This window comes from Bubalus kerabau, chromosome 1 (genome assembly GCF_029407905.1).
Source record: "Bubalus kerabau isolate K-KA32 ecotype Philippines breed swamp buffalo chromosome 1, PCC_UOA_SB_1v2, whole genome shotgun sequence".
In the NCBI taxonomy this organism is placed as follows: Eukaryota; Metazoa; Chordata; class Mammalia; order Artiodactyla; family Bovidae; genus Bubalus; species Bubalus kerabau.
This window is the reverse complement of record NC_073624.1, coordinates 97291382-97317924: the sequence shown is the minus strand read 5'-3', so window position 1 is coordinate 97317924 and position 26543 is coordinate 97291382. Positions and strand designations below refer to the sequence as shown.

The 26543-nt window shown below is 38.7% G+C and overlaps 1 protein-coding gene across 3 annotated transcripts; it reads right to left on the bottom strand.

The window, feature by feature from the left end:
• Positions 1-247: 247 nt before the first annotated feature.
• USP44 (ubiquitin specific peptidase 44) lies at positions 248-26543 on the bottom strand. 3 transcript variants are annotated; one of them, XM_055585216.1, is made up of 6 exons: positions 24581-26543; positions 10673-12161; positions 7897-8092; positions 4744-4852; positions 1623-1828; positions 248-696 (listed from the first exon to the last, which is right to left on the bottom strand). In XM_055585216.1, exons 2-6 carry the CDS (start codon positions 12089-12091, stop codon positions 497-499), a joined length of 2130 nt encoding a protein of 709 aa, XP_055441191.1. In that variant the 5' UTR covers positions 12092-12161; positions 24581-26543; the 3' UTR covers positions 248-496. The 3 variants fall into 3 exon arrangements, with proteins under 3 accessions (XP_055441191.1, XP_055441177.1, XP_055441184.1); XM_055585202.1 differs by lacking the exon at positions 24581-26543 and adding an exon at positions 24177-24320; XM_055585209.1 differs by lacking the exon at positions 24581-26543 and adding an exon at positions 23908-24130.

The window sequence follows — 26543 nt, the reverse complement described above, 5'->3', positions numbered from 1 at the left end:
GTAAGTAATATTTCACTTTGTAGTAGTTGAACTTCCTTTGGGGGCATTTGATACACAAATCTGAAAAAAATGTCCCTTTTCTGTAAGACTTAGTGAAGCAAGTTTAATCTGTCTGATAATTTGTATAGAAAATAACTATAAAAAATAAATGTATAAAATGATGCCACCTGAACTTCTTCAGTAGAAGATTGCACAAATTCATGATCTGAGCCAATTAAGACATCAAAACACAAGAGGTAACACCTGTCTGAGGTAAACACTAAAAGTTTAAAACTCCCAAGTATTTAACAAAAATTACCTGCTGACATTGATACACATATACTTAAGCTAACTTCATCTTTGTAAAAAGATCTGTTGCAGTCAGATACAAAATGTGTAAACACTGTGCACTGATTAGTAAGTAAAAATAAAAACAGTGAAGCCCCAAATTGTCAAGTCAGCCCTTTTAAAAAGTATATATACAAATCACAAGAAGAAAGCCCCCACTGTCTTTGGATCAGCTAAGGATTTCATTAGAAGAGGTATCAGCTTCTTCACTGGGATGCTGGCTACCAGACAGGAATTCTGGAGGCAGGAGTTTAGAATGTCCATTCTCCGTAACTCGCTGGGTATAAAACAAGATATAAGCTTGGGCCTTGCATACTTCATCCATAGTGCACATGCTTAGCTTGGAATCATTGCAGTGTACCCAGAACCCTAGAGTGAAGCACAAAAATATATCTTAATGTTTACAAAGGAACTTTATAAATTTCTAGTATAAATGAAAACATGGATTTAAAGAGTTTCAGTGAGAGTTGAGGGTTTTTTTTTTTTTTTGAAGGAAAAATAATTGTCTAGCCAATTTAGTTCTTTAAATTAGAAATACAGCTTGGGCAGTATGTTACTCGAATCACCTACCTTTGTCCTAGAAGTAATTTGAAGTTATAGAATCTGATTTGTTCACTTGACACTATCTTTAATTCCTGGTATAATCTTAATGCTTTCACTGGTAATTATAAAGCAAATTGTGTACAATTCATGGTAATGTTAATTGCCTTCCTGGGTTATATGGACTTTTGGTCCATACCTCTTTTTTTAAGGTTCATGGAAGCAGTAAGCAAAAGTTTCAAGTTAGAACTTGAAATCAAAGTTGTTCCAAATATCTGTGATTCCCCAGTTCATTAGGTGCTCTGTTCTTTAACAAAATTAACTGAATTCAACCAGAAAACAGAGGACCTACTCTTGGAAGTGTGCCTTTTGCACTTTCTGACTTGTAACTAATAAGACCATCCTTACTATTGTATCCCTTCAGCCCTTAACAAGACAAAACTACCACAGTCCTGCATCATAGAATACCCTAACTTTCTGCACAAAACCCCCATTTTTTTTCCTTCTTGAAAGAAAACAAATCAAGTGGCTTTTCTTTTTTTTTTCTTTTAATTTTATTTTATTTTTAAACTTTACATAATTATATTAGTTTTGCCAAATATCAAAATGAATCCGCCACAGGTATACATGTGTTCCCCATCCTGAACCCTGTGGCTTTTCTTAAGATTAACTTAGTGTCTAATTTAGAAATCTGAAGACTGAACCCTGGCTTCCAAAAGCCTACCCCAAGGTAAAATACTTTTTTTCATCTATACCTCCTTCAGAATTGTAACAGTAGGCAGTGTAGTGTCCTGAGCCAAATCCTTTCCCGTGGTGCATTACCACAGCAGATAAGTCATACAGAAAACATTCTGGTCTGAGGGACTTTAGGGATTCCCTGCAGCAATAGGGCTCCATGTTTAAGATTTCTTCAAAGCCGACATGAACACCAATCTTCTCTCGGTTATTATGTCCTGACCACCTGCAAACAAATCGGTAAAATTATCAACAAAGTCAAGGGACCATAACCACGTACCTGGTCCAAACTCATAGAAAACCTCAGACAGCATAGAGTACAATCCTATATAAAAAGTATAAATAGTTAATCCTTTCAATACTGAAGTTGGCTACAATAGAGAAATTTAGGCTTATTTAACCAAACAAGTATAGTGAGGTTCTAAAATAAATTATTTGGCTTCTGTAGAGGATAGTATAGGAAGAAAATTAACTTTCAGAAAAAATACAGCCTTATGGCATTTTCCCCCTTTGAAGTGAGAAATTCAAGGCACCAAAGGGTTTTTAATTCTTTACTGTCAATACTTTGAGGAGGATATCCCAGGACCTAGAATTTGTTCCTGGGAGACATAATCTGGATCTTTCTTGGCCAGGTGTGGGGAAAAAAACAAACCCAAACAAAACAGGGATTTCTAATTCCTCAGAACACTTCAAGAGCTCTTCATACTTAAAAAAAACAAACTGACCCTTCCTGTGTGTAAGTCAGTATAATACCCATTAGTGACAAAACACAGATATTGTCCCTATACTGTCAATTTCTCAGTCTGTTGGTCATGCTTCCCAGTACTGGATCTATGCATGTAAAGCAATGCTTTTATCATCAAATAGCATGAATTGGTGCTACAGGGGAAAAATAATGTAATCAATGGTAGTTCTTTCAAGAGATTATAGTCCAACTTGGAGTGCTATGGTACAATGACGACAAACAGCTGAAAATATAGTATCAATGTATTAAAACATGCAGTTAAGACAGTAGCAGGTTAAGTAAGGAGAAAGGAAAATAGGTTTTATGAAGAAAAAAAAATGTGAAATGCTTAATTAGTAGGATGTAAAATTGTATGGAACTAAAGGTGAGACTTGCAAATTCTGTCACCTGCCACGCTCGAAGTCACGTCCCAGCCTTTCCCTGGTAAGTGTATAGAGAGTCCTGCATCCAGTGCCCCTTTAATCTTAGTACGAAGCATGTAAAATAATGGAACTTGCTTAGCCTAAGTTCCTATCATTCTCACTTTATCTCTCTTTTATTATACCATAAAATTCAAATCTTAATTTACTGAATGATGCTAAATACTTGTCAGTTGTCTAATTAGAAAATAATTTATTTCCATTGATGAGCAGGATCTTTTTGTCTGCTGATAAAAATACAGTAAAATGATAAAAGAACAAGATAACACTATACCAAAAGTCATGCTTTATTTCTGAGAGAGGGAATAGGACTAGGAGGCACACATGGGGAGCTTGTAAGGTATTAGAAATGTTCTGTTTCTTATGTTTCTTCTAAAGCTCTTGTGTGCCCCTCCCTAATCCCACTCTCCCTTTTATATGCCCTATATATTTTATATACTGGCAAATATAACAGTACATTTTTAATAGATGAAGAGAAAGGAAAAAGATAAATGTGGTGGTAAAGGCAGCATAAAAATGGTCCCTGAATCAGAATATGGCATGGAAGCATCACAAATATTTTCGGCAGAAGATGGAAGGGAGGCAAATAGGTTTAAATTAAGGTGAGCTTCAAATGGCAGATTAAAGAGGCAATTATGAAGAACAGAAAGTTCTTCAATGATTTATAGTAGCCAATTAAATACCAGAAATTTAAACCCTTTTAATTCTATCTATAGAATCTCATATATGGTCTGACCTCTCCATGCTCCCTGGCCTTGCTACCTGGCCCTGGACAATGCTGTGCGTGCTAAGTCACTTCAGTTGTGTTCAACTCCTTGCGACCCTATGAACTGTATGTAGCCCACCAGGCTCCTCTGTCCATGGGATTCTCCAGGCAAGAATACTGGAGTGGGTTGCCATGCCCTCCTCCAAGGGGATCTTCCCGACCCAGGGATCGAACCTGTGTCTCTTATGTCTCCTGCATTGGCAGGCAGGTTCTTTACCACTAGCACAACCTGGAAAGCCCCTGGACATAACAATTTTCTTGTTTTCATTCCACTTGATTTCACACACCCTGGCAGGCCTCACCCAGACTCTTCACTGGACCTTTTGTTGTCTACCCTTTCCTGTTCCTTCATACCTTTGTTCATGTTGCTCTCAGGCTAAAGTGTTCCTCCTCCTGCATACACCCAATTCATTCACTTAGTATTTTGGGGCACCTATGTACTGAGCTCAGTTCTGGATTTTGGAATACAGGAATGAAATGACCACTGTCATTACTGAACTTCTGTTTAGGGGGACAGAAACAGGTATTAATAAATCAACTATTGCAGATACTGGTTTTTGCCAAGAAGCAAAAATAGTGTAGGTAATGTGACACTTAAGAGTTGGTGGCTACTTTTAAATAGGATGGTCAGGAAAGTCCTGAGATGACATATGAACTGAGATTTAAATTACATTAAGTCCCCTGTGCCATTAGGGAAGCTTTGGGAATGTTTAGATATCAGCTAATGCCTTCCTCTAGGGCTCTGATAAATTCATTTGTATGTAGTTTGTGGTACTTAGTATTTCTACTTCATCATTATTTCTGTGACTGCTTGACTATAATCTTGAGGAAAAAATTCTACCTTATATTCCCCAAAGAATATGGAACAACATCAGGCATTTTCCAAGCATGAAGCAATTGGGTCAAATACTCTCAAGCTATAGATTTTAATTTTAAAATTCTGTACCTAAAACATGCTGAATGTTAAACACTATAAGCAGAGACTAGGAGAATAATATACTGCACAAACCAAAATGCAAGGAGTCTGCTATCAGCAATGTATTCTACAAGGGAAGATAATAGTATCAGAAGGATAGTTACTGAACATGTTGTCTATGATTAAGGCTAGAGATAATGACAGAATTTTTTCTCCTTAAAAAAAAAAAAAAAAAAAAAAGGGTAGAAGTAGATAAGTCTCCCAGTCAAGTATTAAACTTTATTCTACTACTAACCTGAATCGTTTGAGATGGAGTCTGAGAACCTGAGGTAGGTGGCAAATCATAAGCTGTTTTTGTGCTTCTGTGAGTAGAACTGGTTTTGAGGAAAACCTTCTACGTTTTGCTGATATCAAAGACAGAATGAGATGCAAATTTAAGGATACAATGAAATGCTTGAGTAAACTCAAAATAATCCAAGCTTGTATTATCCATTAAACATCTACTGAGTTATAGGCATTATATAGGGCTAAATATAAAGGCATGGCCTTGCTCAAGACACTCACAATCATGTAAAAGAAAGCGAAAATGAAGTCGCTCAGTCATATCCAGCTCTTTGTGACCCCATGGACTGTAGCCCCCATGGACAGGTCCTCTGTCCATGGGATTCTCCAGGCAAGAATACTGGAGTGGGTTGCCATTTCCTTCTCCAGGGGATCATCCCGACCCAGGGATCAAACTCAGGTCCCCAACACTGCAGGCAGACTCTTTACCATCTGAAACACTGGGGAATCCAACAATCATGTAAACCACACACACAAAACTTACAAGCTAGTCAAGGCAGACAGGTAAACAAGTAAGTACAGTTGACCCTTGAACAACAAAGGCTTGGACTACATGGGTCCACTAACATGCAGATTTTTATTTTTTTCAATCACAGTTGACACAGTTGACACAGTTGACTGTATGTTTCGCGCACACAGATTCAACGAACCATGGATTGAAATTTACATCCACGGTTGGTTCAATCTGTAGATGTGAAATCTTCAGGGATGGTTTGGCAGATTGGCAGATTTTAGGATAACCGGGTGTGCCTAGAACCAATCCCCCACATACACTGTACATGATTTAATGTAGTCCTGAAATAAGGCAACAGAAAGATATAGTGCTATAATATTTTTAAATGGATTTGGTTATGCCAACTAAAAAGAAAATTACTCCCTAAACACATACTTTAATATACTCTTACCAAAGTCTAATTAATCATGGTCAGTTTACTTCTTGAGGCTAATCAGGATCCCATGGATATGCAACCTTCCTGCCCAGAGCACCCCTCCCCGCTTCCTGGAGATCCAACCCAGCACCGCCTGAGAAAGCAAGCCTTCATTAGCTGAGATCTCCCTCAGTGTCTTGCTATTTTAGTACCAGATCTCAAACAAGGGGAACTGAGGATTCTTTTCACCCTCTACTATCTCTAGAGGTCGTCCTATGAACCTTGTGCTGCAGCTTCTCTGTAGGCCATTGCCTACCAAAGTTTGCTCCTGATGTCCAGGAGTTATCTTTCAACTTGTACATCAACCACAACTCCAGCCACAGGAGAAGCTGCTTCTTATAGGAAGTGGAATCAGTCCACCATGAGGCTGTCCTCTAACCCAACTCCTCTTTCCAACCAGACGTCTTTCCTCCAGGTCTATGCTCTGGAGATCCAGGTATCAGACTGCTGCAGGATCTTAGGGACTTAACTTTGGGTTGTCTCCCAGAATATATGGTACAAGTATAGCTAGACAAAGCATGTTAACTCCTTGAATTATAGTTTTAAACATTTGCCACTATAGATTAAATTCAAACAGCTCTTTTAGGCCTTTATTTGGTGGACCCAGCAGATATAAACATGTTATAATTTTCTGCATTTATTTTCATATCTTTCTACTCCCAGATTTGGTGAAGAAAACATCTAGGACCATTCACATTTACGTTCAAGAAAATAAACACTATACACACTTTATCAGTAAAGGTTTATTTTCTTCTAATCTTATAAATATTAGGCTCTTCTTTACAACAGATTTCATAATAGGCAGCACTCAGAAGACAATGTTGGTATAAGTTGTTTTGGAACATCATCAACTTATATGCCATTCTTTCAATGCTGGAACAGCCACTGTTTCTTTTATGTTACCTTAGGAGTTTATTATCTAACCCCTTGCTGTGCTAAGTCGCTTCCGTCGTGTCCGACTCTGTGCGACCCCATAGACGGCAGCCCACCAGGCCCCGCCATCCCTGGGATTCTCCAGGCAAGAACACTGGAGTGGGTTGCCATTTCTTCCTCCAATGCATGAAAGTGAAAAGTGAAAGTGAAGTCGCTCAGTCGCATCCGACTCTTAGCGACCCCACAGACTGCAGCCCACCAGGCTCCTCTGTCCATAGGATTTTCCAGGCAAGAGTACTGGAGTGGGGTGCCATTGCCTTCTCCTTCTAACCCCCTAGAGTCTAGAGTCATTTTTTTTTCAGACATGGAGATTAAGGAGAATATCTGCAAATATATAGTATAAACATTTAAAATGCCATGTACTACACATTGATAAAGAAACCGGATGAAGATGTAGCAGATCTGATGTGGTTTTATCTACCATTTCTCTGGAGGAGGATGCTTCTGTTTAATTGAAATGGCTGTTTCATCCCCCAGTGCTGGGTTCCTATGCTCACTTCCATTAGAGAGCTTATCACAGTAGGCCTTGTCTACCTGTTTTCTCCATTAGGTATGTCAGCATCTTGAAAGTGTCTTTCCTCTTTCCACAATGACTAGAACAATGACTAATTATAGAAGAGGCAGTCAACGGATGGTTTTTTAATAAATCTTTGTTTTTATGAAGCCAATGTCCATCGCAGCAGTCCAGCAATGTATATTATTTCCTATTTTATAAGTATGTATACACACACATATACATATGTTATCTATATATCAATGTTTTGATGTGCACCAAAAAGACTCATAAAGCAATCATTTCATTCAGTACTAAATACCTTTTACTATTCCCCTTCACTACTTTATTCTGCTGCTGCTGCTAAGTTGCTTCAGTCGTGTCCAACTCTTCGTGACCCCATGGACTGCAGCCTACCAGGCTCCTCCATCCATGGGATTTTCCAGGCAAGAGTACTGGAGTGGGGTGCCATCGCCTTCTCTGACTTTATTCTACTCACATATTAAATTTTATTTTATGAATCCTTTCTACAACTTACTATAGGATCAAAAATATTTTAACGTCATCAATAAGGCAAAACAAACATGTAGTTCACAAACATCAATTAAAAAGAAATATGTAGCCCAAGTTTCTTTTGATAAACAATTTGTTTCTATACCTGCTACTTAAGGAATTTCTTCCAGTTTCCCCTCATTGGTGTTTCTCTTTGCTAACCTTAGAAAAACAAAGAGAATATACAGCCTCTACTTACAATTACACTGGTCACACACGTAGATTTTTCCTTCTAAAGCTTCGGTTTCTGTGAACTTAGCCAACATTTCAGTAACCAGACACGGCTGGGAAGCACTATCTTTTCCACTGCATTGGTATCTTTCTGGGAATTCCAGTGACAAGTCCCAGAAAGGTTCTATGGTATTTGATTTGTTGTCACATTCAAGACATGTAACCTGCAAATAAAAATATTAGTTTCTCAGATTACAATCCTTCTGTCAAAATATTTACTCCTTTCACTAGAAGTCATTACCTGTAAATAAGCTTTTCTTCTGAAAATGTACTATCAGAATTCTGAATGATCTGCTTTATATTATTTTCAGGGAATAATATTTTTCTTCCATAAATCCACTATGCATTGATGGGCTTTAACTATGAGGCATTCAAAAAGCTCTAAGGGCTTTTTTTAACTAAGTTCAGTCAAGTCTGAATTTAGTAAAAAAAAAAACCAAACAAACCATGGGCTCACTTAATTAGATATACAGTGTGTATATATATGTGTGTGTATGTGTGTCTATACATATAATATATATTTATATACATTTAATGTGCTTAGATTATTAGACTTGAGTTTCTTTGCCCTTTTTCTTTTCTCATCTTTCAATGATGGGTTTTCTCTTCCCAAATCCCCATAACTTCTTAACCATAATGCAAGTAAAATGCTATTAGTATATTTTTATATGCAAATTAAAAAATATAGCATACTTTTATATTAGTACATTAGCATATACAGATTTTGAAGCCCTACCAACTAATAATTTCAAAAGAAAGTATATATAAAATACATATAAATACTTCTACTTAAAGCAAACAGTACTACATTAAAATCCTGATCAAAATATAGGAACCTCAAAGAACAGGAGGCCTTTCTGACAACTTACATAGGAAATATAGTAACTGGAAAAGGAAAGAATAACTTTGGTAAAGCATTCAGCAGGATTTAATGCCAACACTGCCCATAACTGAAGACAGACTTTAAAGATCTAATAATCCACAGGATATGAAATACTACTAAACTTTTTCACAAAAGCTATATTCCTGGAACACACAACAAAATAAAGAAGCCAATTGTAATTTACATTTTAAATTAAATACACTGACACAAAGAAAAGAAGAATACCCCTAGTGTTAATAGTTTGGGGACTCACTAGGACCAAGGTTTGACCTTTTGAGAACAGTTTCTTGAATATGGCAGGTTAAAAAAGCCATTCCAGCAACCAACCTCTGAATCTTCTGAAATGACCAATTTTCTAAGTATTTATTACACATTAGAAAGGAAGAGAGCAAAGTGCTGGTATAACAACTTTTATTAAATTTAAAATTCATCCATAAAGGAAAAAAACAAGTACATACACTCTCACATTGTTCAAAACATGAAATGGTAACTTTCTGGAAAGGAATCTGCAACCACATATCAAAAGTACTACCCTTTGACAAAGTAATTCCTCTGTCTTAAGGAAATCATTAGAAAAACTGTAGTAATTGATCGTGACATTATAATAATGGAAAAATTGGAAATAGTTTAGAAGTCAACAATAGGGGAATGGTTAAAAAAAATTATGGTATATACATTTGCTGGACACTGAAATGTGAAAAAAATGACCAAATATTTTAATGAGTATGAAAAATCCTTGATTATTAAATAAAGTAGAAAAAGAAGCAGGTAAATTCAACATGACCATATAATTATGGCAAATATATATATAAATATTCAGAAAAAACCAGAAGGAAATATACCAAAATAGTCATAGTTTTATGTGTGGGTTGTGTGGAGTTCTGGGACTAATGTATGATTTTCTTCTTTTCTTCTACACAGATTTACTGTACTATATAGGTTTTCCATACGGTATATATCACTTTTATTTATAATTGTGTATTTTAAACTTTTGCATAAAAAGTTAAAAATGACAGAGAAAGATGATAGGAAAATAATATTGCATGCAATCCCCAAAACCACAACTCGCATTTGCTAAGTTACACAATGTAGAATCTAGACAATTCTGAAACATGAAGTGAAATAAACTTCAGAGAAATATTTAAACTATTCAACTGAATATGTGTATAGTGACTCAACTGCCTCAGTTAAAAAATAACCACACACACATTTTTTAAAGTTCTATGCTCTAGAAAAGTAGAGAGCTGATGTTTAGTAATGTCCCAAGAGTCTACTCATTCTAGAGAATCATTAGATGGAAGATTCTGGTTCTGTGACTGTCACAAAGGGAAATTTTTACAGCTGTAATTAAAATAAAAGAAAACCATTTAGGATCTTTCTAAATAAAATAACATCTATTTACCTTAAAACTTTCCTATCTACCTGTTCAAGTTTTCAGTCCTTGCTCCCTTTGGTTTTATAGGAAATCTTCCAGGGCTACTTTCTTGGTTCCTGAAACTACTCAAGTGTGCACTGAAACCATTTCTGGTACAAAAGTATCTTCAAATCTGTTCCTTGTGTAATTAAACTCCTCATCTCAATCCCTCAGAGAATGAAAGCAATATTATTAACCTAAGAAGCTCTGTTTCCTAATTCCCGCCCCACCCCCATCATAAAGCTTTAATACTACTTCCAATGACTCATGAAGGTGAAACAACTGTTGGAGTGAACTGACGTCTTCATACATACTTGTAAAAGTGATCTAATTTGACCTGAGAACAGTACTAACGCTAACATATTAGCTATACAGAGCATATGCATTTTTTAGGCTTCACTTTATGAATTCCCCAAGATGACAATAAGACTTTTTAAAAATCCATACCTGACTAAGAAGCTGTCCATGAAAAATGTTATTCACAACATTCAGAACCTGCTTGATAAGTTTCCTTTGAGAAGTAGGGATAAGAGCTGGTGACCTGGTCCCAGTTGTCTCTAGTTCATGTTGTATTTTATCCAAAAGCTCACAAAGAAATTCCTGAGCATCTTGTTGGCCATAACCACGAAAAGCAGGAATTAATCTCCATACTGAGTGTAGCATAGCAAACGGTGAGACCAAGGCCCACTTTCCAGACCACATTACTTGGAACAAAGTATGCAATTCATGACAAAGAGAAATGTATTGTGAACTTGGCTCCCTTGGCTGAATAAGTTCCATCTTGCTACTCGTTGGTGCTCCGCCACTTAGTCCTGATGATAAACTTGGATGTCTGAAGCGCACAGAGTAGGGCTCTTTTTCTTGACATTCATTCATTTGATATACTGTATCTGTAACTGGAGGATGCTTATAAGATGATCTTGTTTTATCACTAGCTGTCACAGCCAGCCATTGGTTCAGATCAAGTTTTAAAAAACATTGTCGAAAAATAAGTAAATGACTCAATACTTGGAGAACAGAATTCATATAGCAAGTATTTCCCAAATTTCTCAGTCCTGTTACACCAGGAGTTACTGTTGGCCTTTGTTTAACAGAGGAGTCACTAGCTTTTTTCAATCTTACATCTTCTGAGGTAGATACTACTTTATCTTTTGCTGGCAGTGCTGAGGTTTGCAGCTGTACAGGAACTATTTCTACTGTGGCGGACTGAGCTAGACCTTGTAAACGTAAACTCTTTCTGGGAGGCATACTTTCCAATTCTGCTTTAGCTTGATGTTCTAATAGTTCTTGTCGTCTTTTCTTTACCTCTCTTTTTGCTAATTTCTCCTGAAATTGTTCTTGCCTTTTTCTTCCAATGGGTGACTGCTCAAACCAAGTTCGAAAGATTTTACCCATGAGTATCCTTCTCCTGTGCCAAAGAGCAGTATACATTTGATCTTCATTTTGAAGCAGAGATTGGGTGCCATCATGTAAGAAATAGGAATCACCACTTGTACCCATAGACCGTAAAACCCTTCCACTACGAGTGGTACAGTGATAATTTTGATTTTTGATTGCACTTAATGTACTTCGTAGTAACTTTAGGTCTCCAGTTGCATTATCATTAAGAACATAATCATCACAAAGGTAACAAAAAACATACATCTCATTCACCTCCAATGCAACAGGATGACTGCTTTCTTGAAAGTGCCCGAGTGCATGTTCTTCGATATATCTTCCACAGGCAACATGAGAACAGCTAAGGCAAGCCCAAATCGACTCAGTTGTATTGCAGTCCATACAATGCCATTTCTGCGGGTTGAGGATGGAATGGTCCTGAGCAAGCCGCAACTGCCCAATGTGTTGGCACTTATCCATTGTTAGCATTTATTTAGTCTAGCTGAGGAATACATAATCCAAACAACTCTCTGTTGACAACACTTGAAGCATCTGAAAACTAAGAACAATGTCAATTTTTAATAAAAGAAAAACAAAAAGCCAATATTTTTCTTTTTACAAGGTATTTTTCCAGGAATTATTTTATTTTTCCAGGAATAATTTTGTTAATTTGCTCTCACTGGTCCTAATATCTGAGCTGCCTGTCATAATACCAAAGGCAATTCTCACTTTTAATTTACACTGCTGCTGCTGCTGCTAAGTCACTTCAGTCGTGTCCGACTCTGTGCGACCCCATAGACGGCAGCCCACCAGGCTCCCCTGTCCCTGGGATTCTCCAGGCAAGAACACTGGAGTGGGTTGCAATTTCCTTCTCCAATGCACGAAAGTGAAAACTGAAAGTGAAGTCGCTCAGTCGTGTCCGACTCTTAGCGACCCCATGGACTGCAGCCTACCAGGCTCTTCTGCCCATGGGATTTTCCAGGCAAGAGTACTGGACTTCACTAATCTCTCATCTGCCTTGCTCTGAAAGAATACACACATTACTTGCTCTGACGGTTCCTTTTCAAAAACATTGTTTTCAATTTTATGCTACCATCTACTGGTAAAGAATGGGTAGTGACCACTTTCCACATTCCATTTACCAACTGTCATTCCTTTTTCTTAAAAATTGGGACTGGCAAGACCTAAATACATCTTACTAATATCTACATTTCAAGAGCCCTAAGTGGAGTTACTAAAATATAATCATAGTTATAAGCATGGGGCCTGAAGCAGAAAAACTTACGTTTGAATGTTACCTCTGTCACATACTGCTTTATATCTGACTTGAGCAAACAGTTTAACTTCTCTAAACTTCATCTGTGAAACAGGGAAAATCATACCACCTTTACTGAATTGTTAAAGGACTGAGATAACCAAATATCTGGCACATAGCAAATGTTCAGTAAACAATTAATATTTATTTGACACACATCTATAGTGAATAAATCAATATTACACTGTTTATTTAAATAATATTAAATATTCTAATTTTAAATACTATTTAAAATTTGGCTTTCCAGTAGTATACCCATAATGACCTTTATTTAATTCATGGCTCTGTAACATACTCTGATTTGACAGACTTGACTTAAGAAAAGAGAAAAAAGACTTAAGAAAAAAGAAAAGTATTCTCCCCTTCTGTCTTTCGTGTTTGACTAGACTCTGAGGAATGTGCAAGGATGTATAAGGAAATAACAAGAAAAAAAGGAAAAATAAGAAATCAGTGGCAATATAATGATCTTTTACATTCTTGCATGCCTAAACATTATATGAAATTAGAGGCTTACTCCAAAAAACAAACCCACAATCCCAAAACCCCAATATAATAAAACAAATCTGATCTTGATCAAACTTGTTCCTTTATCAATTAAAGGAACACATCTGCCACCTGTACCTAAAAACAATAAAACAAAATCTAGTTAAAAAGTAGGACATCATGAAATGTTTTCTTCACTGATTTAAACATAAATTGAACACGAACTTTGGGCTGCAGTTGGGGATCTAGATATAGAACACTCAGAACATTGTGTGCAGCATGATCAATGTTTTGGATTTTTTAGGACAGCAGCATGAATTTCAACGGTACTTGCAAATGCCACCTCCAGGTCCTAAGAAATCTGCAAAGGAAAAGCTGACTTTTGGTTTCTTTCCACCTCTTTGCTTGTAAAATGTCTTAGCAATCAGATACTCCTGCCTACCACAATTTCTTCACTTTTAGATACAGGGTATGTCAAGCATAGATTTAAAATGACCAACCCCAGACCTCACATGTGCGCTCCTCTTCCCTCAAGATTTCCTGAGGTCCAAAATCCGTTCAAATACAGTATTTTATTTGAGTAAGCAAACAACAGTAGTTGCTAATGGCAAAAGTAAGACATCAGTGATTAATACGCTCCATCATCCTAAATCCTTCTAGGTCCTGAGGTTAATAATCCTGAGATCATACTTGTCTCCAATCTCTCTCTCTCCCTACACACCAATCCTTAAGTAAAAATATTTGGTTCTACTGTCAAAATATATCTAGAATCTGAGTACTTATTATCTCTACTGTTTCACCCTGAATCCTTACACAGTCAGCAAAAAGAAGATCTGGAGCTGACCATAGTTCAGATCATCAGCTCCTTACTGCAAAATTCAGGCTTAAATTGAAGAAAGGGAAAACCACTAGGCCGTTCAGGTATGACCTAAATCAAACCACTTACGATTATACAGTGGAGGTGACAAATAGATTCAAGGGATTAGATCTGGTAGACAGATTTGAAGAATCTGCCTGAAGAATTATGGATGGAGGTTTATAACATTGTACAGGTAGTGGTGATCAAAACCATTCCCAAGAAAAATATGCAAGAAGGCAAAGTAGTTGCTTGAGGAGGCTATACAAATGGCTGAGGAAGGAAGAAAAGTGAAAGGCAAGGGAAAAAGGGAAAGATATACTCAAATGAATGCAGAGTTCCAGAGAATAGCAAGGAGAGATAAGAAACCCTTCTTATATGAAAAATGTGAAGAAATAGAGGAAAACAACAGAATGGGAAAGACTAGAGATTTCTTTACAAAAACTGGAGATACCAAGGGAACATTTCATGCAAGGATGGGCATGATAAACGACAGAAATCATCAAGGACCTAAGAAAAGCAGAAGAGATTAAGAAGAGGTGGCAAGAATGCACAGAAGAACTATACAAAACAGGTCTTAATGACCTGGAAAACCACAATGGTGTGGTCACTCACCTAGAGCCAGACATCCTGGAATGTGAGCAAGTGGGTCTTAGAGAGTATTACTATGAACAAAGCTAGTGGAAGTGATGTAATTCTACCTGAGTTATTTAAAATCCTAAAAGATGATGCTATTAAAGTGCTGCACTCAGTATGTCAGGAAATTTGGAAAACTCAGCAGTGGCCACAGGACTGAAAAAGGTCAGTTTTCATTTCAATCCCAAAGAAGGGCAAGGCCAAACAATGTTCAAATTACCATATGATTGCTTTCATTTCACATGCTGGCAAGGTAATGCTCAAAATCCTTCAAGCTAAGCTTCAGCAGTACGTGAACTGAAAAATTCCAGATGTATAAGCTGGGTTTTGACGAGATAGAGGAACCAGAGATCAAACTGCCAACATTCATGGGATCATGGAGAAAGCAAGAGAGTTCCAGAAAAACATCTACTTCTGCTTCATTGACTATGCTAAAGCTTCTGACTGTGGATCATAACAAACTGTGGAAAATTCTTAAAGAGATGGGAATACCAGACCACCTTACCTGTCTTCAGAGAAACTTGTATGTGGGTCAAGAAGCATCAGTTAGAACCAGACATGGAACAAGTGACTGGTTCAAAATTGAGAAAGGAGTATGACAAGGCTGTATATTGTTACCCTATTAAACTTACATGCAGAGTACAATATGTAAAATGCCAGTCTGGATGAATCACAAGCCGGAATCAAGATGGCTGGGAGAAATATCAACAACTTCCGATATGCAGATGATATACAGACTCTAACAGCAGAAAGTGAAAAGGAACTAAAGAGCTTCTTGATGAAAAGGAGAGTGAAAAAGCTGGCTTAAAACTCAACATTCAAAAAACTAGGATCATGGCATCCAGTCCTAATACTTCAAGGCAAATCAAAGGGGAAATCAAAGTGGGAGCAGTGACAGATTTTAGTTTTTTGGGCTCTGAAATCACTATGGACAGTGACTGCAGCCATGAAATTAAAAGATGCTTGCTTCTTGGAAGGAAAGCTATGACAAACCTAGACCGCATATTAAAAAGCAGAGACATCACTTTGCCAACAAAAGTCCATATAGTCAAAGCTATGGTTTTTCCCGTAGTCATGTATGCATATGAGAGTTGGACCATAAAGAAGGCTGAGTGCTGAAGAAGTGATACTTTTGAACTGCTGTGCTGGAGAAGACTCTTGAGAGTCCTCTGGACTGCAAGGAGATCAACCAGTCAATCAGAAAGGAAATGAATCCTGAATACTCATTGGAAGAACTGATGCTGAAGCTCCAATACTTTGGCCATCTGGTGCAAAGAGCCAACTCACCTTTTCCACCTGGAGAAAACTCGGATGCTGGGAAAGATGAGAGGCAAAGGAGAATGGGGTAGCAGAGGACGAGATGGTTAGATAGCATCACTGACAATAGACAGGAATCTGAGCAAACTCCAGGAGACAGTGGAGGACAGAAGAGTCTGGCATGCTGTAGTCCATGGAGTCTCAAAGAATTAGTCACAACTTAGTGACTGAACACCACCACCGCCACTACCACCCTGGACAAAGCCAAAGTCAAGTGGATTACTGCAGTTAGGCTCCTAGTGGTCTCCCATTTTTGAAACTTGCTGCCACTGAAAGTTTAATCTCCACAGAGCAGCAGCACACTTTATCTTTAGACCCAAACAATGGGGGCCCATGACACTTTAGGGGGCTCTCCTGACTGTTCCTCATTATGTGCAGTCAGCAGAGTAAAGAGGATGTGGCCACCTGGAACAAGAATACATTCCAAACTTCCCTTTTAACTGCTACTTGGGACCTGGAGAATTCTCTGCCTGAATCATTCCCAAAGCCTGCTTCCACGGTCTACAACAGGCAGTGAGAAGCCACTCTAGAATTCTATAAAGAACAATGACACCATCAGATACGTAGGTACAGAGGAATCTGAATGGCAGATCTAGAGGAAGGATGAGTACGATTAAAGGAGACTTCTATTCCAGATATTACAAGGAAATTAAAGATGTAGCACTGTTGAAGCCAAGATGGAAGCAGAGGTAGATCAGTGCAGATCAAACACTGGTTGAAAGAACTGACTCAATATGGAGGTCAAGAGAAGAACCTAGGGTCATTTTTTATTTGAAAGGGATCACAAAAAGAACACAGAGAAAATTTTGTTAAACACATTTCTGGCAAGTCACAGACAATAATTATCAGTTCAACTTCTTGCAGAGGTGAAGTGGGAAATGCTGTTTACACTCAAAGAAAATTTCTTCATTCTTAAACTATTACTTTATATATTTATTTTTTATTTTGCCACACATGCGGCATATAGGATCTTAACTCCCTGACCAGGGATTGAACCCACATCCCCTGAATTGGAAGTGCAGTCTTAACCACTGGACCACCAGGGAAGTCCCTCTTCTGAAATTTTAAAGAGGTGGTATGAGTTGATATCTTGCAGAACATTCAGAAAATAAGGCTCAAAAAAAAAAAAAAAGCCTACAGAAGAAAATATATGTATATATACACACATATATTCATTCATTCACTTTTGGGTTGTCTCAGACCCTGAGATAAATTACTGTAAATTATTTTATTAATCCATATTTTACATTCCTCAAAATAATGAATGTGTTACTTGTATAAGTTTTAAGTAGGAAAGATAGTGCTAAATTATAAACTAGTCTCTTTACTTCCTTCTCCTCTATATCTTGCAAATACATTCTCTTAGTTACGAGGAATTTGTCAATTTCATTACGGTTGTTACTAAAAAATCTATTTAGATGATGGCAAAGCCCCTGACCTTCAACAGGAAGTTGCCAATAATCAAACAGCATGATTACATTTGATGAAAAACTGTCAAAATGGTGAAATGTTGATCAGATGCCACCTCTCTGAGAGGCTATATAGCAGGGAAGGTCTCACAGCAAAACATAGAGCCCTAGGAAATCCAAATGCCTGAGTTTAACACAAGCATTTATGTTCCACATACCTGTTTTCTTATTTGTAAAATAACAGTGGTAATAATAGCAACAGGTTGATGAGGGAAATAGGGAAATTTATATTTGTAAAGCACTTACAACAATTCTTGGCTGCTAACAATTTGGCTCTTAGGTACATCTTACCTCCCAATAATAATAATATTACTACTACTACTATTATTATAAATGCTAGCTTTCCACTAGTTTTATCACTTTTAGCCAGGGTTCTTCTCAGGCAAATGTGTACTAAGGTGAATTTAGGTGCTAACTGACAATTGAGATGTTTGTTAGCTGAGGACTAAGGTCTGACCTCTCCCAGGGGTATTTGCATTTTAAAAGGGGATCTTTCAGAAAAAAATCTTTTTAAAAATCCAAAGAAGTGAAATCAGAATAGTGGAATGACAGACCACGAGATTAATATTTTAGAGTAGGGGGCCCATTCACCCAGTCTGTTTATGAAAGAAACCAGTAGGGGGTGGACAACCAAGGCAAGGGCAGGGAAGAAAGCAGGAACTAGAGAGCCAGGCTGCAGCCTCCAGGGATCTCCAGTTTGCTCTGCTGCCGGGAGCCACAGCTCAGAGACAGTTACTAGGGTACCCCCAGAGGAGCCTCATCACACAAAGATCTAAAAGCTTGGAAGAGAAGAAAGGGGGGTGGGAGTATTTCTTGACACTTATCTTCTCCTGGGTTCAGAGCACTTCTTTTCATTTGCTAATCCACTGCTGAGAGGCTGTGTATTAACTGGCTCCAGCAGATAGCACAAGTAATTTTTGGCGGTATATTCATCTCACAAAGAATTAACAAAACATTTTTGCATTCCCCATATAGATTCTGGTAAAATATTACCTGTACCTATATATAATAGCAACATACAAATAGTCAAGATGTTCTGAATGAAATCTGTATGTAAAAATTAAAACTATCTATATCATTTTCTCATACATTTTTAAAAAAAAGTTTCACACTTGAAATTCCAAATAACAGCTGTGAAAAGGCTTTTTTTAAATCAAATATGCTATCTTTATTTTAACCACAGATGGGTTTATAAATATTCTGAAAGCTTCTCTGTCATTCTTCACTGCTTAAAGACAACAAAAATTTTAATTTGTTCAAAGAAAACCAAGCTATTCAAACTTCTCATACCATATAAATGAACAAGCACCTTTATTTTTAAAATCTCCTTCAGCAAATCTTTGAAGTTTACCAAATAATTTGACTTGTTGAAAGCTAATTATTTTAGAGTTAGCCTGGAGAATCCCAGGGACGGGGGAGCCTGGTGGGCTGCCGTCTATGGGGTCGCACAGAGTCAGACACGACTGAAATGACTTAGCAGCAGCAGCAGCATACCATTAAAGCAATTATAAAATAGAAAGCTAAAATGACTAGAAGAGAAATAAAACAAAATTTTATTAGATATGGTATTTTTAGTCAAGGGTTTAACTCACGTACACATCAGATTATAGGTAAAATATTCAACTTGTTATGGTTCACCAGCACAAAATTGCTTATACCTACCACCCAGAACTACGGACAGAGGTTTGTGACATTCTACAGGAGGCAGTGATCAAGACCATCCCCAGGAAAAAGAAATGCAAAAAAGGCAAAATGGTTGTCTGAAGAGGCCTTACAAATAGCTGAGAAAAGAAGAGAAACAAAAGGAAAAAGAGAAAAGCAAAGATATACCCATATGATAAATCTAAGCTCCTTTAACATGACCTGTAAGAGTTTTCAAATTGTGCCACAATGATCCATGATTAACTATTTCACACACATCTTTTGTTAAAATATTTTTATATACAAATGACCACATGTGAATAAGCTTAATTTTTTAAACTTCATAACTGGGATACAAACTATTGTTTTGTAGGAAATGGGTATATACATTTTATATAAATTCTATTCTTACTAAAGAAAAAAAATGTATCACTGGGAGTAAAGTAGAATATTTAAATAAAATTGTCACAGTAATCATCTTTATCTCATTAAAAAAATTCTCCTGAGACTTCCCAAGAGAGATGGATATTAAAGAGCCAATACTTTTTGTAACAAGACTGATTTTTCTTTTAAAAGTACCAAATACACTAAACAGACCCTCTAAAAGCTCTTAAAAGTAGGAAGACTTGTTATTTTCCATAATAAAAGATATGAGGAAATGCGAATTTCAATAAGAAGTCAGTCTTAGGAGTTACTAACCACCACAATCTTTACATGCATTTGGATAAGAATGAAAATAATGATCCACAGCATTGCTTCCCTGGTGGCTTAAATTCCCGCCTGCAATGTGGGAGACCTGGGTTTGATCCCTGGGTTGGAAAGATCCCCTGGAGGAGAGCATGGCAACCCATTCCAGTATTCTCGCTTGGAGAATCCCCATGCACAGAGGAGCCCGGCAGGCTACAGTCCATGGCGTTGCAAAGAGTCAGACACGACTGAGCGACTAATCACAGCAAGGCACATCCACCATGTTAGAGTAAAGCCTATCCACTCCTTATAGGAAGTTTTCAACTTTCCATTTATTTCACTGCCATAGTACCCTCTCCTCTCAAGAGATGTTTATAAAATGCACAGGGTCAAGCACAGTGCCTGGTACACAGAAATGGATTCAATATTTCTGAATGAACTAATTATTGAACGAATAAATACAATGGGCTCTCAAACTCTCCCTGCTCCGTCTTAGGTAAGCTATTATGCCTATTTTGTATTTTGGCATGTCTCCTTGTCAATCATGACGTATTTCCTTTCCTTTTTCCTTAGAAAGGCTCTGGTTATTCTTTCTTCCCCTAGAGATCTAGAATCTGTAATTACCCTGATCTCGCTTGAAACTCCTTATTAAACAATAAAGGAGACTCTTTCCCTGGGCCTTCTAGTCTCTAGCACGCCTCCCCTGAGGCACAGAGACTGAAACTAGTTGATGACATATGAAAAAACTCCTGAAAAGCAAGTTCTGCTGCTAGATTATTTGTTTCCTCACCCACCACAACTTACAAGTATTTCCTTCATAGGCAATTTTGTTCCAAAATATTTATCATTATACCAACCTACTGCAGCTAACTTAGTAACAATAGGGGAAACATTCATAAAAAAGACTTGAGCATTCTACTATGGGTCATAAATTGAGTTCAAATACTTTGTGTAAAATGCCAGACTATTATTCTAGCACATCTATGATCTAGTCTAACATGTATATTCTTGGACTATAAATTAGTTTTCTATGGCACATACAACTCCATGTAAAATGAATTCTTTATAATAAAGATTTTATGATGTCTGAAAGTGCTATGAAAAATCAATTATACTTCTTACAGTAATCTTTGCCAGAAGTCAGTATTGGTAGAATCCTTTTATATTTTAACCTAGTCATAGTTCAGTAGGTAAAGAATCTGCCTGCAGTGCAGGAGACCTGGGTTCAATTCCTGGGTTGGGAAGATCCCCTGGAGAAGGAAATGGCAACCCACTCCAGTATTCTTGCCTGGAGAATCTCATGGATAGAGGAGCCTGGGTTGGGCCTAACGGCAAAACTGTCCCCATTACTGAATCCAGAAAATGACTGAACATACATTTCCTATCTTGATTAGACTCCTAAGCCCGTGCTCCAGCCTCTCTTCTCCCTCAACCAGAAAACTCTGTTAGGACAGGGCAATGTGTCTTCCCACTAACATTGTAGAAAGGAGAAAAACTTCAAAGCACATTTTTTTCCCTGCTTTCTTGGTAATGCCAACATGTTGCCTTTCACTGTACTTCTATAAACCAAAAACCCAATTCAGCAACATTTACAAAGGTTTTTTCTTCATGTTAAAGCAGTTAAGTCAGGTGCTATGGATACAAATAAAATATAATCAGAGACTGCCCTCAAGCAATCCAACAAGCAGGAAATCCTCTTGTGAACCACAAATGCTATCAATAATACTCAGTAAGATTCAAGGGTGTAAAGTTTGGCAGAGGGTATACATAATACCTTATTCCTTTTTATAACTAAAAAAAAAATCTATGAAAAAGAGGGGTAAAGACAATTTGGTAAGAACAATATACTTCAAATATTTAACCCAAATCATCAATGGATTTCCCATTTTAAATATTCCAAATGTTTTATTATTGTGTTATTATACTGTTGTAGCTATGCCTTTCGGGAAACAAACATACTCAGAAGGACAATGCAGATAGTGGAGTGCAGTTTATTACACAGGCAGACCCAAGGCAGACTCTCCTCTTAGCCAAGGACCCTGACCAACTTTTGTGAAAATCTTAAATACCTTAAGTGTACTGCTCAAGCCCACATCCCCAAATTCCTTAAACCTAGCCTGGAAAGTGTTAAAGGGAGATACAATCAGGTTACAGCCATGATTCATAATCAGAAGGGTCAGCTGGTTATACATTGTAGCCTACACCAATGGGTGCCATAAAGATTACAAAGGTGATTGACTACATAGGGGATTATCACATTCTTTTTGGCCAGGGGAAATCTTGGTATGGAATCTGGTGTTTATCAGTCCAGGAGGCCCGTTCAGTATAGGTATGTTATCCCCATGGCTACCAGGCACATGGTCCAAAGCTCACTGAAAGTGCAAGATGGAGTTTCCTTCTTTTTCAAGATGGAGTCAGCTGGGCCTGTTCCTTTCCTCCCTCGATGCTAAATGCAAATTCACCCATCATTAAAAAGTTTTTAAGCTAAAAAACTTGGGACAATCAATATTTTGAATGAAAAATAAGGCATGCACAACAAATCACTCCCCAAACATTTTAACTTTCTGCAATATATGTATTGAACTACTTGTTCAATATCAGACTGTCTTTACATTTCAACATGAATAGTCTACAATGATAAATGCTGGATTGAAAAATCTGCTACCCATTGCAAAAATAATAGCTAGGATAACAAAAAAGCTAGAAAGACTGCAATGTGGGGGAGAGAGGCTAAATGAACCAAAATGTATTAAGTCTTTTTCAAATGTCCTGAGACACTAAACTCAGGATAAAAAGATTAGGGTTCCAAGAATACAAAGTGTTCATCTCTTTCAAGACAACTGAGTATTGAATCTCACAGTGATTATGAAATATTCTATAAACAGGTGCTTAACTTATGGTTGGCTTTCAGAATTTGAACACAGGGAACAGCCAATTCTTTTTCCTTGTTTACACCTAAAGCTGGTTTTAAAGACAACTCAAAGTGGAATTCTAGGCCCAACGTTACCACCCCCCTACTTTTACCCCACAGGCAGCTACTTAAGAGATAATAAGGAATTCAAGTGCACGGCCTGAAAGTCGTATTTCTATGCTAATTTTACAAGCCCCTAACTCGCAGGGCTTGACAATTAAGGCTTAAAAATGGGGAACAGGGATAGAGGATGAAGAGGCTCTTTCAAGACGTGTTTATTTTTTTAACTTCCAAAATTAAAACTGCAAAAAATTATCCAGTTACCAGCATTTACAAAAGCTCAAATTTGCAGTTTAAATAATTACAATGTTTCACTTTCTTTTTTATTGCGGAGGAGGAGGGAGAGGGCGAGTCCCATCTCTTAAACTTGAGTAGTTTTTTTTCTGCTTATGTATGCTGACTTGTTTCTTTACGCGCCCCAAGGAAGGTTAGCCTATTAGCAGCTAGCGGGAATGGTTTAGGAAGCTGGTATTCAAAAGTCTAAGTGTCTCTAAGTGGCAGCAGGTGCTGGCAGTGCCGGGACCCGATCAACGAAGGGAAGGCAAGACATTTCTTATAAAGGGAAGACTAGAACCGCCCTTCCAAAGCATCCCAGAGGCGCTTCGAGCATCACTTGGCGGCAATCAGAGCCAGGAGCAAGATGTGGCTTTATCTCGACAGCGCCAGCTCCGCAGAGCGCCCCGGCCCACATCAGAGACGCGTTCATTTGCGATTACATCTTCTCCACGCTCCGCAACGCAGATCAGGGCACAACTCCCCGTCTGCATCCTCAAGTCTCCCAGTTTCGCCCTTTCTCCCAACTCGCCCTCCGCCCGCAGCAAAGCACAGAGTGGCTACGCGGCATCCCTGGTCACAGGGGACGCGGCTCCTAGCAGCGTCTCTGAGCACTCTTGAGGTGGTCGGCACCTGCCTGGGCATCGCTCGACCCACCTTAACTTTCCAGAGGCGCCAATTCTAAATTCGCCGGACCTGCCGCCGCTGCTGCAGCCACCTCCTCCTCCACGCGCCCCTCGGCTCGCTCCCCTGAGTCTGTCCGCAACCCTGTCTCCCCTCCCTCAGGAACTCCACTGCGCCCGGCGCGGCGGGAAAACTCCGCCAGGTGCCTCCCGGCCCTGGGGGCTCCCGTCGGACCTCCGCTCCCGCAGGGAGCCTCAGCCCGCCAACCGCCGCAGCCGCGCGCGCCCCTCACGCACACTCACCAGCCCCAGCCCGAGCGGCCATCTTAGCACTCGTCTCCCGCGCCCCGCTCCCAGCTCCCCGCTCCCCGGTGCGGCGGCGGCGGCGGCGGCGGCGGCCCGGTGGGGCGGCTACGTCAGTGGTGACGCCGTGGCCGACCCCGCCCCCAGCCGCCTCCCGGCCTCGGCGCGGCGACTGCGGACCCGCGGGTTGGCGGACTGAGGTGTGCGGGAGCCAGGCGCCTAGGCGCCAACTAGACATCCCGGAATAGACGTTCCCCTGCGCGACCTGTGGCTCAGCTCGGAAGGCAGAAGCTCCTCCCGGGCGGGCTTCGCACCTGTCGTAGCCGTCGGGGCCTGGGAGAAGGCATCAACTCTAAGCTGCAACCCCAAGCTAGTGAGATGCAAAATATTCCCGGGACATTTACCCCTTCATAGAATTTCTGCCACTCAGCGTCGAATTGGTTGACAGAAACGCGCGGCCATCTCGTTTTCTTCGGAATCTGCCCACGTTGACTGGCTTAGAAAGTTTTCAAGAAAACGTTTCCTTCCCGAGGAGGCAGCCGGGTGTGAGCTCAGCTGGCAGTGACTGCTTTGAATTTGGCTTCCTCAGACGGCAGTTGGGCAAATAAGTTTCCAGAATGGGAAGTAAAATGTTGCCTCTGTCCAAAATTACTTTACCTGAAATTGCCGATTGAAGGTAATGAATTAGTTTCCGAAAAAAACAAAGCGAAGAGACTGAGGGAGAAAAATCTGGAGAAAAATCAAGCCGACAGGTACGGAAAGATTAATCCAGTAGTATTTATTGAGCTTTTATTATACTTTGCGCTGGGCTCACAGCCATTTGTGCTTCGCTACCTCGTGGAGAGGATGGAAAATGGAAAGACGCGAGAACCAGCGATACAAACGTGCAAAGTTAATAATATGTTAGTGGAGTACAGTATCTTGCAGTATATAAGCAAGCAATACTCTTGTTCATATCTTTTAATCAACAGTTCCATTTTGGGAAATATCTTTCAATGGTATGACTTTTTTAAAATGAGCACACAAAGGTATTCATAGGGTATTATCCAAAACTATCCCAACAACAAAGATTTGAAGGGAAAAAAATTCTACCAAAGGGAAAAGTCTAACATCTAGGATACTGGCCTCGGGAATTCTTCTGCAGATCACAAAATGGTAATAGCTTTATCAAGTAATAGTTGAAAGATACCAAATATGTACATAAAGGTTCAACTGCATAAAATGTAATATTCACTAAAGGCTAAAGATAAGGAATGAATTTGTATAGCTTAATATGCCTTTCATTCCTTTTTCTATATACTTAAATGCATAATTTTTCCAATTCAAGTCTGTCCCCCCAGTGTATTCCTCCCACTCAAAATACACACTGCTGTCTTGTAGTCTTCCCTATCATCTTCATTTGTAAAATGCACTGAATTCATTATGTGAGAGCATCTCTTAAAAGCAAATATTTCCTATAAGTATTTCTAGCATATGGTATAGATTTCCCTGTGGTTCCTAGTAAGCTAACTATAACAAGTTAAAATCCTTACTCCTATTTTAAAGTCATAAAACCCTTTCTGAAAGTTCATTTGGCAGACTCTATCAAGATTGCCACCTTTGTAGTAATTCAACTTTCAGAAATCCAAAAAGTTTTACCTGAGATTCAGGCAACTTAGAAGGCTTCTCACCTCACTGTTATTTCGAATAGTGAAGATCAAAGACATGTTAACTGTTGATCATTGTTGGAACAGTTAGGTACATCTGGAATATTCACAGGACAGAATATTATATAGTCACCAAAAATCTTATTTTCAGAAAGTAAGAAATGAAGGAATATAGATCAAGACAGCTGTGTCTGCCATTCCCATTCCTCTAAGAGGTTCCTTCATAAATTCTCTTCTGGTGCGACATGATCTCTTCTCCCTCTTTGCAGCAGTTTGTGGATTGGGATGGACACTAGACCCAAGGCAGTAGTTCTGTAGGAAGCTTGTGAAGCTCTCCACAAACACCGTGCAAGGAGAAGGAGGGACTGAGGTGGATTGAATGATGGTTTAAAGGTGCATTGAGTAGGCAAGCGGTGGATGTCAGGCAGCAAGAACCACAAAGGAGCAAAAGTTATGAATAATCAGAGGATACAGGGAGTAGAGACTGAATTATAGGGAGGTAGCAGTAGCAGGGGTCTTAGCAAAATTCTGAGTAGAACTGCTTGAATTCTAGGAGCCTCCAAAATAATCATATGAAAGTAAAAACTAAAAGCGAGATGCAAAGATGTACCGAGAGGGAAGGGGACATATGTATACCTATGGCTGATTCATGTTGTGTATGATAGAAACCAACACAACAGTGTAAAGCAATTATCCTCCCATTAAAAATAAATTAAAAGAT

Bases quoted from the DNA above. Each gene is read 5' to 3' on its own strand.
- USP44 (XM_055585216.1), bottom strand. From the start codon at position 12,091: ATGCTAACAATGGATAAGTGCCAACACATTGGGCAGTTGCGGCTTGCT. The intron at 8,093-10,672 runs GTATGGATTTTT...TTTTATTTGCAG, and splicing joins ATGGACAGCTTCTTAGTCAG to GTTACATGTCTTGAATGTGA. The intron at 697-1,622 runs GTATAGATGAAA...GCTTCACTCTAG, and splicing joins CTGTTACAATTCTGAAGGAG to GGTTCTGGGTACACTGCAAT.